This window comes from Natrix helvetica, assembly GCF_964273705.1.
Source record: "Natrix helvetica genome assembly, chromosome: 3".
Lineage (NCBI taxonomy): Eukaryota > Metazoa > Chordata > Lepidosauria > Squamata > Natricidae > Natrix > Natrix helvetica.
This window is the reverse complement of record NC_138549.1, coordinates 87,749,262-87,762,018: the sequence shown is the minus strand read 5'-3', so window position 1 is coordinate 87,762,018 and position 12,757 is coordinate 87,749,262. Positions and strand designations below refer to the sequence as shown.

The 12,757-nt window shown below is 41.1% G+C and overlaps 1 protein-coding gene across 3 annotated transcripts in view; it reads right to left on the bottom strand.

Moving 5' to 3' along the window:
* Window positions 1-12,757, bottom strand: part of AGL (amylo-alpha-1,6-glucosidase and 4-alpha-glucanotransferase) — a 53,802-nt gene that overhangs the window by 30,327 nt on the left and 10,718 nt on the right. For 2 of the 3 annotated variants that reach the window (XM_081946877.1, XM_081946878.1), the window contains exons 8-15: window positions 11,202-11,322; window positions 10,649-10,751; window positions 10,443-10,540; window positions 8,912-9,051; window positions 6,883-7,070; window positions 4,470-4,593; window positions 3,972-4,135; window positions 2,260-2,361 (exon numbers count right to left, since the gene is read on the bottom strand). In XM_081946877.1, coding sequence (XP_081803003.1) covers window positions 2,260-2,361; window positions 3,972-4,135; window positions 4,470-4,593; window positions 6,883-7,070; window positions 8,912-9,051; window positions 10,443-10,540; window positions 10,649-10,751; window positions 11,202-11,322 — 1,040 coding nt within the window. Of the gene's footprint in view, window positions 1-2,259; window positions 2,362-3,971; window positions 4,136-4,469; window positions 4,594-4,974; window positions 5,099-6,882; window positions 7,071-8,911; window positions 9,052-10,442; window positions 10,541-10,648; window positions 10,752-11,201; window positions 11,323-12,757 lie in introns of all 3 variants that reach the window. The other variant, XM_081946879.1, reaches the window with a different exon arrangement.

The following is a 12,757-nucleotide window of genomic DNA, read 5'->3' as shown; positions in this document are numbered from 1 at the left end:
ACCATGCTCACAAGCAGCCGCCCAGCAAATCTCCTCTCCAGCCGGGCAGAACGCATTCATTGACCTAGGCTCGCTGGAGGAAAAGGGGAGTGGGGGGGTATTTCCGAGTTCCGAAAGCAGAACACCTTTCAAATTTCTCTCCCACCACCTCTTTTTCGCGCGCGCGCACACACTTTGCCTCCGTCAAGCTCCGTGCTCGCTGGAGCAAAAGGGGAGTGGGGGGGGGTATTTCCGAGTTCCGAAAGCAGAAGACCTTTCAAATTTCTCTCCCACTACCTCTTTTTCGCGTGCACGCACACACAGGAAAAGCAGACAAGCAGGAGAGAGAAGAAAGAAGGCAGGAAGGCAGGGAAGGATGGAACTGGAAGGGAGGCAGGAAGGAAGGGAAGGAGGGGAGGAGGGAGTAAGGATAGACAAGCAAGAGGGAAAGAGGAAAGAAAGCAGGAGGGCAGAAGGGAGGTGGAAGGAAGGAAAGAAAAGCAGACACGCTGGAGGGAAAGAGGAAAGAAGGCAAGCAGGCAGGAAGGAGGCAGAAGGAAGGAGGCAGAAGGAAGGAGGGAAGGATGGAACTGGAAGGGAGGCAGGGAAGGAGGGAGGGAGAAAGGAAGGATAGGAGGATAGGGAAAGAGGAAAGAAGGCAGGCAGGCAGAAGGGAGGGAGGTGCAAGGAAGGAAGGAAGCATAGATAAGCAGGAGGGAAAGGAGGCAGGCAGGCAGGCAGGAGGAAAGAGGAAGGAGGGAACTGGAAGGGAGGCAGGAAGGAAGGGAAAGAGGAAGGGAGGGTGGAAGGAAGGATAGACAAGTAAGAGGGAAAGAGGAAAGAAAGCATCTGAATGTACTAAACAGGAGTCTTCAGGGAAAAGATGCATACATTGTGAAAACTCAGCTGTCAGTTGATCTTAATGTTATGAAATGAAAAGTATGCCATTTGCAATTAACTTGGCATAAAATAATTCATTTGCATTTAATTGTAATTGTTCAAAGAATGTTCGGAAAAATGTTCGGCCCTCCAGCATGTTCACTTCATCCAATCTGGCCCTCTTTGAAAAAAGTTTGGACACCCCTGACCTAGGGGGTATCACTAAGGCGCCAAGCCACGTGACACTATGCCCGCCCCCCCCCAGCTCCCGCAGCTTGGCACATTCGGGATACCCCCTAGGTCAATGCATGGAGCTGTGCCCGGCTGGAGAGGGGGGTTGCGCGAGCGCCTGTTCCGCCGCTAGCCTCATCAAGCCCTTGCGCATCTCTCCCAGGGAACTGCTGCCACCCCCCGCCACCGCCACACTCCGAGCATAACTTCCAAACTCCAAAACTCCGCTGCCAAGACTTCCAGCATCGGCTGCTCTAGGAGTGGTCTCTATGGTGGGCTGGCTGCTGGAAGACTCTCTTTGTGGAAGACTCTCTGTCCGGCAGCAGGCCCACCATAGAGAGCACTCCTAGAGCAGCCGATGCTGGAAGACTCGGCAGCCGAGTTTTGGAGTTTGGAAGTTATGCTCGGAGCGTGGCGGCGGCGGTGCTCTGGTAGAGCTGCGCAAGCGCTTGGTGAGGCTGGGGGCGGAACAGGTGCTCGTGCTACCCACCTCTCCAGCCGGTCAGAGCTCCATGCACTGACCTAGGGGGTATCCCAAATGTGCAAAGCCGTGGGAGCTGGGGGGCGGGCAGAGCACCATGTAGCTTGGCCCCTTAGTGATACCCCCTAGGTCAGTGAATGGCGCTCTGCCTGGCTGGAGAGGGGATTTGCCGGGCGGCTGCTCGTGAGCGTGGTTACCTCATGGCTGCTTGGTCCGAGGCTGTGCCCGGCTCTTTGGGAGTCCGCTCGCAAGGGAGCAGCCGCCCAGCAACCCCAAAACAATAAGCCCTCCCTGATAATAAGTCCAAGGTCATATTTCAAGGGGCAAAGGAAAATAAGAACCTGTCGTATTTTCGGGGAAACACAGTAAGTCTAAGTGCTATTGTTATTACTAAACCAAGTAACATTATCAAATGTTTTATTTTTCATGTACCTATAACTTAGGCACAGGACCAACATTCTGATTGTCTATGAATAGGTCATGAGTGAAGCTTGTAGGATTGGTGAAACGATCTGAGTGAGCAAGACCAATCAAAATAAGGATTCCTACCTGCTGTACTAAAGTTTGAGAAACACCAGGAGTAATTCTATGCACACTACAATAATATAAACAGGATATTATTGGAGCCTGCATCAAAAACCGCTTGATCATCCCAACATGTACAAGGAGTGCACTGTTTAAAAACTCACCTGATGTGGCACTAGTTCATCGTACCCTCTAGTGCTCCCTGTAGCACAGCAGGCTGTGGAAACGATTGTTGAGCTGGGAAGGGCATCATAAGCAGATCGATGCTAGCAATAAAAAATAGGGATACAAGGTGAATACAAGGGATACAGTTCTGAATTACAGCAAATCCCTCTTTCTGCTCTAGGCCCTGTGCTCCATCCCGGGACATTTCTTTAAGATCTTCATGACACTTGGGAGTAGAAGGAATCCCATAACAATAACGTCAACGTATGCTGATCATGAATAACAGGATTTAATCCAATGCATTTAAGAATGTGGGTTGAGAATGGCTGCCATGTATAATATATATAAAAAAGTGAGGTGAGGTAATTTATGTTCATTACTACAAGTCATCCAGCACAGCATGGAAAATAACCCAACTTGATGTCCTAAAGTTCCCTCAATCTTTTGCCTTAGTAGCATGCTTGCTAGGTGATGGGAGCTGATGTCCAGATCATTTACGTGTAATTTTACTAATGCTGATTTATAAATTTGGCTCACAGGGAAAGTACCTAGTGGAATGCAGGAGTAAGGTAATAGTCTCTGGCTTTCATATATCTCATTCAGATGAGATTTAAGACACACTATTTCCTGCTTCAGTTCACATGATATATCCTATTTATATGCAAAATAAGGAAGATAAACTCTTTAAGCCCTGGTTCATATAAAATTGTGTTTGTTGGAAATCTAGAATCAACAAGGCAATCTATTCTGGGCTCCAAATCAATTAAGAAATACACAGCTAGACCATTTTCACAAAAGACTGTCCAGATTCTGTTTGGAAAAAAATAATCATCAAAACAGCTGTCTGCATTATTTATTTGCTATAAGCAGGAATTCCTTCTTACGGAAAAAGCTCAAAGGCTATTAAAAAAAGAATTAGGAATAAAAAAGAAGGCTAAAGCAAAACTTCTTACCTAGATTTCTGTTTAAACTTTCATTCATTGGTCCTTAATTAGAGCAAACTATTTGGACATGTGGTAACTCCAGTACCACACAGCTTATTAAGCAGGAAGAGGCAAGAGCCCCAGGAGAAGAGCGCAATACACTACTAGAGAGAGGGATGCCATGGGTAAGTGCTGGGAATGTGTGCAGGCTGTTGGGTACATGCTACAAAACATGAGTGTCTGGGCACTCAGGGTAGACATGCATTACAAAGTGTGGACAAATACTACGGACACGAGATCTCTGGAATCTCATACTCCATAGTGGAGAAAAAGTGGTGCAAATGAAAGCCCACATTGAATTTGTTTATGGGACGCTGGCAGGGAAGGTCACAGATAGAGAACATATGATTGCATCTAAGCCTTCCATCACACTGCACAATATTTAACCTTTAAGTGTGAGCTGGTTGTCAAGAACCCAAATTGTAACCACATGATCATCTGGATTCTCTGAAGGCCAGAACTTCTAACTTTGAAAGATTGTTGAACGAGTCTTGATAACCTCAGGACTATTTGTGTGTATTTGTATTTGTGTGTTTTTTTGAGTTTAATTTGCATTCACATTAAATCACAATTTTTAGTATAAAATTAAAAGACAATTCATATTAAAATGGGAGTATGTATTTATTATGGAGTCAAAACATGGATTATACTACTCAATGCATATTATTTATGAGATCTTTAAAGTTACACCTTGAACAACTAGAAAGCTTTACACTGCTAATGCTTACCTGAATTGGACATTCATTATCATGTGTTATGTCCATGAAGAGTGCATGTGCGATAGCAGGTGTTAAAGGCCTCAAGCGTGGCTGGATGAAAGATCCAACAGGTTCTCCACCAAAGCGGAAGACTAACCTGCCCTCCTCGTGGCTATTGTAGGCACTCATTGCTTCTGCATAACAACAAAGCCAACCCCCTTTCAATGAGCTTTGGTTGTTAGATTCATTCATCATAACATGAAATTTTCAGAACTTATCAAGTCATGTTAATAGTCATTCAGGCCATAAATACCAATTTGTAAACACAGACAACAGAAACATGTATTCCACAAGTCATATGGAAGCTCTGCTTTCCTTGAGTGCCAAAACATAATTATGATGAAACAATACTATCACATGTTTATAAAAAAGGAATGCAAACAAAAATTTATGCATTCATGTTATTCACTCACAGCAAATCATGCATAGTAAAAGACTAAATAAAACAGCAATTTAAAGCAAGCCTACCTCTTATTAAAGAACTAATGCCCAATTTATTCACAAAGATATTGTCCAGCTCTTCACTTCCAGTGAACAGTTCAGCCACTACATACAAGTTGGGCCGTAATTTTCTAGCTGTGTCCATCATATACTGCAAGAAGCATAGCCAAGGAAGCCACAGATAGGAAAATGCAGAACAGCAGGAAAAAAAAGAATGCAAAGCTAGGCATGGATTTAGAGATCAGGGAAAAAAACGCCATGCGGCAAAACCAAATTAGGAAGCCAAAGGTTTAAAGAACCAAAAAGGTTCAGTTATGAAGATTCAAGAAAATGAGCCCAAGACAAAGAATGAAGAATGAGATGGAAGAGAAAAACCAAAAGGAGAGAGGGAAAGGTGTTTGAAATTGGCCAAGGGTACAAGAATAAATACAAATGAAAAGACAAAATTAGTTCCACGTAGAGATTTTGACTTTATTATAAACACAGCAATCCTGCAACAAACCTTTCAAGCATTTTGTTTTTTTAATGGTACCTCTAATCAGACTGGTAATTCCTAGGCGGTTGACAAAGACATTGTCAATGACCTCGCTGCCAGTGAAGAGTTCAGCTATCACATAAAGATTAGGTCTGACTGACCTGGCTGCTGCCAGCATTTCCTATAGATTATTAACACATTTTTTAAAAAGTGCCTTCTTACAGCATGAGCTTTTCTGACAAATATAGGACTTCCATTCTATGATTCTCTAATTACTATGGTTTCCATAATAATACATAAAAAACTTAAGTAAAATGGGAAGAATGAGAGAGACATCATTCTGTACATAATTTTTTTATTCAAACAATGCAGTGCAGATAGTCCTCACTTAACAACACTGATCCAGTGCTTGTTAAAACTTGTGACAGCACTGTACAAACAGTACTGATGACCCATCTTCGAAGTTTCGACTATTCCAGTGTCCCTCAGCCACGTGATTACAATTGGCGATGTTCCCTGCCAGCTTCCCTCAATGGGAAAGCTGAAAGGAGTGATCACATGAGGTCCTTGCTTAATGACCTGCAGTGATTCACTTATTGATGGTAACTGGGCACTTCCGGATCTGCCATTGCAATCATGCAATATTGTTTTTTTTCATTGCTTAGCAACACAAACTCCAGTACCATTTAATGTCATTAAGGAGGACTCCCTGTATGGTATAATATAGTATTCTAGCTATGTTTAAAGTTAACCAGGTCTTTTAGAACCATAATTTGCATGCCAAGCTCAAATTCTGCTTAACCTTAATCCTAGTTAGTATTGAAATGAATATTTTCATTAAATAACTTGCATTTGCACCTTACGTCTTCATAAAAAAAAAATCTCAGGAACAGCATCCCTGTTTATTCCGACAATAACTCGATAAACTGAGTGATAAACCATCTATTAAGCCAGGGGTGTCAAACTGGCGTTGTCACAGCATTGTCACGTGACACATCGGGGCTTTTCTCCCCTTCACTAAACCAAGTGTGGTCGTGGCCGTGACGCATTCGGCCCACGGGCCGGAGGTTTGACATCCCTGCTTTAAACTGTGGTGGCACAGAGGTTAAAATGCAGTATTGAAGGCTAGCTCTGCCCACTGCTAGGAGTTTGATCCTCACCGGCTCGTGGTTGACTCAGCCATCCATCCTTCTGAGCTCAGTAAAATGAGGACCCAGTTTGTTGGGGGCAATATGCTGACTCTGTAAACTGCTTAGAGAGTGCTGTAAAGCACAATGAAATGATATGCAAGTCGAAGTGCGATTGCTACTGCTATTCAGTGAAAAAAGTACCTGGGTTTCCCTATTCTAATACTGAAAGCAGCGTTCTTCAGATGTTTCAATGTATTGCTATGCCGGCTTTGGCTGAAGGCTAATGAAGTTGAGGACATTAGGCTATCTTCTAGTGTTCTTTGCTTCATGGGGGGAAAAAACATTAAATCATGATTAAAAGCAAATCATGTGAAGAAGATTGTATGGGCAAAAAAGAAGCAATTCCATCTATGGTACAGTTTGCACATGATAAAGTGAAGCTGCTGAAGTCAGATTAGTTTTACTTATCTTATAGTAAACTGCTTTCAATAGCATTTTATCAGGGTTACTTTTTAAGCTAAGTTTAAATCCAAGATTTTAAGTATATCCAAACAGGTTATTTTCTCCTGGCCTAATATTACACTAGATTCAGATTCTTTTACCCCAAAATGGGAGGATGTTTACAATGATACCAACATAGCTGAAGTGGCATTTTACTATTATTGTAGGATCACTATGATGTGTCAGATTAAACTATTGTCTGCAATATAAATCTAATAACCATAGCTTACCTTACACGATTACTAAGACAGATGTCAAAGTTATCATCTCCATCCATTATGAATATATTTTCCTAATATCATGAATAACTATGTATAAATGCATTTTTCTATACCTCAGCCACATGAAGAGGAGTAGAGTGGCAATTGTCAAGACGCACTCCATGGAAATATTTGGCAGTAATTTCAGTATATTTTTTCATGTGAGCCCATAGATATGGGCAGTCTTCTGGTTTATTCCCATATCGCAGCTTGACACTATCACCCCAGCAAATAAGTTCTCTTCTAAGGTAGACATTTGAACCTATAGAAATGAAAATCTAATTTAGGGTATAATACAGTAATTGTGGTTTCAATATTCTTACTCATTTTAGGTTATTATTTGAATTTACTTTTAGAGTAATTTACCAAAAATTACAATAATAAAAAGTAACAGTCTCTTCAAATAATATCTTAGAACTTAATTTTTTTCCTTGTGCTCACAAAATTCTTTAAAATGTAAACAATTTTTTGTAAAATTAATATAGGAAAAATTAGCCCTTTTAATTATAGACATTGGTACTGGGCAGGCAGAAAAAATGAGAGACAAGTAGTCTTTCAAAATCAATTCAACTGATACATAAATTACAAAAGATATAGAATTAAATGCAATGCATTGTCATCAAAAAGTCTCTGAAGTACCAACCTAAAATCTCATATATTTTTGTAAATTATGCTTGAAAAATTGATATGCACAAAATAACCCTACTCACTTAGGCCATTTATGCACTCATGGTTTTTGATGTCACAACATCAAATTGATGCCCCAGGATGAAATATTACTTCATTAAAATTCAACTGCTATCCCAAAATTAAAATTTTCTTACATTTGTTAGAAACTAGTTATGATGATTTGAAAAATCATCTTACATTAGATCTGAACATTTTATTTTTACAGGAACATCTTTTTAGTAAGAAAGATAACCTAAAGACAAGATACTGCATGCATTTTACTTCTCATTTTCCTTGTCCACAAATGAAATCCTCAATTTATTTTATTAAGAATTCACCATTCAACTTGGTTAAAATGATATCATTCCTAAATGTTTCCCATGCTTATTTTAATCTAAAATCATTTGAACTTTGATACATTTTGATTATAATTCATTTTCTTCGATGTTAGGTGGATTTACAGCTGTCCTATAAATCTATTACAAAATTAAATATATAACACCTTTTACTGCTATTAGAAATATTAATAGAAATATTTTTGAGAAAAGACCAACTCAACCCAAGAATTATTTGTAAGTGTACGCTGTTGCTATGCTACTGAGACTAACTTATGCTTTAAGTGGATTTTCTGTAGTAAGCAAATGCTTACAAAACCTTTTTTCTACTTTCAACTCTATATTTCCATATCCAAAATAAAGATATTTTTAAATGTCTCTTTTGGATTTTGTAATAGCACTAAATATGTAATTAGAATATTCAAAGTTAATATGTGCATTTTATTTACGAAAATCTGACAACATGCTATTCCCTGTGGAGTTTCTTAAATTTTTACATCATGATATACAATATATACCAGAGGTATCAAACCTGATTTAATTGAGGGCCGTATCTGGGTTGTGTTTGACCTTGGGGGTATGGGATGGGCGTGGCCGGGGTGGGTGTGGCCAGCTCAATGTCACTGTCGGGGGGGGGGGGGCAATGGTAGCCCAAGCACTCTGCCAGCAAAAAACAGGGACCCGAGCTCAGTTTCCGTCTGCAATGGACTCTCTGCCAGCAAAAATGGAGCTCGGGAAGGCCATGCGTGGTGCTCCTGTTTTTGCTTGCAGAGGCAACATGGGCCAGACCTTCACTGTTTCCAAGTCAGCCCCATGGGCCAGATCTAAGCACCCCGCGGACTGGATCTGGTCCATGAGCCTTGAGTTTGACGCCCTGATATATACGGTATTTGTATTTCTATTAATTTACCTGCAAAGCATTGTCACCAAAAAGTCTCTGAAATACCAACCCAATTGTACAGTAAGCGAAGTGTAGAACTGAAATTCATCAATCCTTAGCATAAACCATCTAAACTAAACCATGGATGAATGCTATTTGAAAAACTATGCTTTATTCAAGTACTTCAAGTTGTTCAACTAACAAAGAAAGGTCACAAACCTGGTTCAGCAAAATTTTTCAGAGGATCATCTCCCATCACCCAACCATTGTAGGCCATAAAATAACTTGCTTTATCAGGCTGGTGCATCATAGCTTCCTCCTCATCCAGGGTTAGTTCTTTAAATGGGTAAGTAAAGTACCTGCAAAAGCAATAATGAAGTGGATACTGATAAATAACTAATAAATTTCTTCAAGAGGAATAATTACATTCATAATATTGCAAGAATACAGAAATACTGTTTTGGAAAATGAACTAGAATATAAAACCAAGGTTTAAAGCTAAATTAAGAGTATGGCTTGTTTTAAATCTGATAATCCTTGCTTAGAAGAAAGTATGGTTAATTAGAGAAATATGGGCTTAATTACTGGTTAAGGAGGAATAGATCTTCTCTTTGGCTGCCCCTACCCACTGGAACAGATTGTATGAAATCTGTATGTTTTATACAAGACTCTGGAGCAGAATGCTTGGGATGGGCTTATGATATGGATTTGTACAGTAGTCTTCAACTGACAACCATTCATTTTAGTGACTGTTCGAAGTTACAACAGCACTGAAAAAAGTGTCTTATGGCCATTGTTCACACTTATGACCATTACTGCATCCCCATGGCCCTGTGATCAAAATTCAGATGCTAGGCAACTGGCTGCAGTGTCCTAAGGTCATGTGATCATCTTTTGCATCCTTCTGATAAGCAAAGTCGACACCAGAGTCACTTAACAGCTGTGGTCCCAACTTAACCACTGCAGTGATTCACTTAACACACTGTAGCAAGAAAGTCGTAAAATGGGACACAACTCAATTAACAACTGACTTGCTTAGCAACAGAAATTTTGGGCTCAATTGTGGACATAACTCAAGGACTACTTGTAACATGTTGTATAATTGCTTGATTTTATTTCTTTTAAATCTGTATTCATTACATTGGTGCACGTAACCTAGAATTGCTATGGTGATTGAGCAATTTTATAGATGGGTTAAATTAATAAATGAATTGCATACTTCTTTACAATTCATATCAGTGGTGGGTTACAACTGGTACGCCCTGTTACAGGTGTACCGGTGCCTGCCGGGAGCACTGATTACTGTTCCGGTACGGTGCTCCGGAGGGCCCACCTACCCTCCTTACTGGTATTTGAGCTCTTTGGTGTTTCCGCACACAGAGTGTACGGCATCTGTGCGACGCTCTGCCGAGCAGCTGGAGTGTCGTGGAGGTGTCACGAAGCATCACAGGAGGTAAGGATGCATGCGCATGATGCGTGTGTGTGTGTGTTTTGCACGTATTCATGTGGTGGACGCCGGGCCCCATTGCACCGTACCGGTTGCACCGGGATCCGGAACCCATCACTGATTCATATATATATACCCTAGGACTAGGTAAAAAGAACCCAAATCTCTTTTATGTTTGCACCATAATTATATTATCAAGATTTCCTTTTAATGGAGCACAAACAATTCTTATATAACCTCATACAGGAAAAGATGCATTTAAAAATACTGTACATGTTATTTAAAATAGAGAAGGTACAATACCCTGTAACCAATGGATATTTTCTGGTAATAGCACCAAGCTTAGGACCATGGTCAGCCAGTCGTTCGTAGCTCACTGTTGCCAAAACACAGTTGGTAGCCTGGAAGCCATTAAAAGGTTAATACAGTCAAGATTTAAGTGTTCAGCACAAGTATGGAATAAAGATTATACAAGCGACATTGGTCACATGAACCATGCTTGTTACAACCTGCTCCTGATGGTAATTTGTTTGTCGGAACTTTTCATCGTTTAGCTCTTCAACTCTTTTGCGTAGCCAGTTGCAACACTCTTCTATTGCAGCTGGTCCATTGCTAAAAAAAAAAACCACAAACGAAAGCGACTACTTTTAGAACAAGTAAAAATGTGAGTTTAATGTATGTATAATCAGGAAGGAAACTGATATATTCTGACTTGACACCAATTTTAACTTTTATATTAAGCATGCTTCTTAATGTAAACTATAATCTTAAAGGTGTTTGCAATATATTGTATTTTTTTTTAAGAAAAACCTATTTTTTCCATTAAATATAGATACACCAAGGACAGGCTGATAGACCTGTGACTACTGAACAGTAGTAAAGCGTTTCTTAATAGAAACCGAAGTTTAAGAGGAAAGCAACTGATTTCATCTCCGGCCATGAATTGTAGCAAGCAAATTATAATAGAAATGATACATTTCTGAGGTTCCTCCTCATCTGCTATATTGACAATGATTTGATCATCAAATGACGAATTTAATTTTGTCTTTAGAAAATATATACCTGTGTGGTATGAATGTATTCAGTGCTACATTCATATCTACAGTGCAGCCAAGTCTTCTAAATTCAGGATCTTGAATGATTGCAAGATGTTGCTTGGGATCGGTTTTAACCTTTGAGCTACCTGTTGCAGGGAATGTGTGATCAGTTTCAAGGCATGTATTTTTATTTATGGCAGCAATTCTTAGTTTTCTGAAAGCTCAAAAGCAATAGGATATAGATACAACCCAGAAGTTTAAGTCCTGTTGCACAGGTGCATTGTCCCTGACATTCTGTAAGAATTACAATAATCACACAGAAAGATTAGTTTCTAAGTCTGTTAAAATGTGCATAATTGGACACTTTTTCAGAATATTTGCTAGAGCAAGGTATACCAATTGGGACTCAAATGGGATTGCTACCAACAATCTCTCCCACAATTGACAAGACAAAAATGTGATTTAATTCCCACCCACCCCAAGGATAAAAGGGTTGAGGGACAAAATGTGTGACATGTGCCTTCTAAATGCATGTGAGACCTATTTAATCTTTTAAAATATCCAAAATAATCCACGAGTTCATTTGCCTTTGGAGTACAGCAAAGTCTGTCAATCAAGCCAAAAGATGGGCACTCCTGTACCAGATGAACATAGAAATATTCTGGTGTCTATTTAAACTGAGTTGCCTCTTGAACCTTGAGCTTAACAGAAATGGAGTAAAACATGCCCACACAACATCCATCTCCTTTTAGGTTCTTAAGAAAACATTTCCAAATCCGATCACAATCTTAAGGATACACTTGTACTGTATTTTGCCTTATGTCTTTCTTGATTGAGATGTAGAAACGTTAACATTTGGGGCCACTTACAATGTTTGCATAGCTCAAGCACTGCAGTGGTGGGTTCCTGCCGGATCGCACCGGATCGCGCGCGCTCCCTTTCAGCGCTCCACCTGGCTCGCGCGCTCCCTTTCAGCGCTCCACCTGGCTCGCGCGCTCCCTTTCAGCGCTCCACCTGGCTCGCGCGCTCCCTTTCAGCGCTCCACCTGGCTCGCGCGCTCCCTTTCAGCGCTCCACCTGGCTCGCGCGCTCCCTTCCGGCGCTAAAACCGGAAGTACGGTCTTGCCCCGCCCCTGGCGAAGCGACGACGCCTGCCTGCGCTCCACCAGCTCGGCTGGGAACGGAGATGTTTCCTCAGCGGAGCGGAAACATCTCCGTTCCCAGCCGAGCTGGTGGAGCGCAGGCAGGCGTCGTCGCTTCGCCAGGGGCGGGGCAAGACCGTACTTCCGGTTTTAGCGCCGGAAGGGAGCGCGCGAGCCAGGTGTAGCGCTGAAAGGGAGCGCGCGAGCCAGGTGGAGCGCTGAAAGGGAGCGCGCGAGCCAGGTGGAGCGCTGAAAGGGAGCGCGCGCGATCCGGTGCGATCCGGCAGGAACCCACCACTGAAGCACTGGGTAATAATGGATACTCATAGAAAAACCTGGGTTTGTTAGAGCTAATTTGTAAAGTCTACAGTTCTTAAATTATTTTACTGAAACCTTAAAATTTCATTTTTATCTTATTCTGACTCACTTGTCTTAGTATT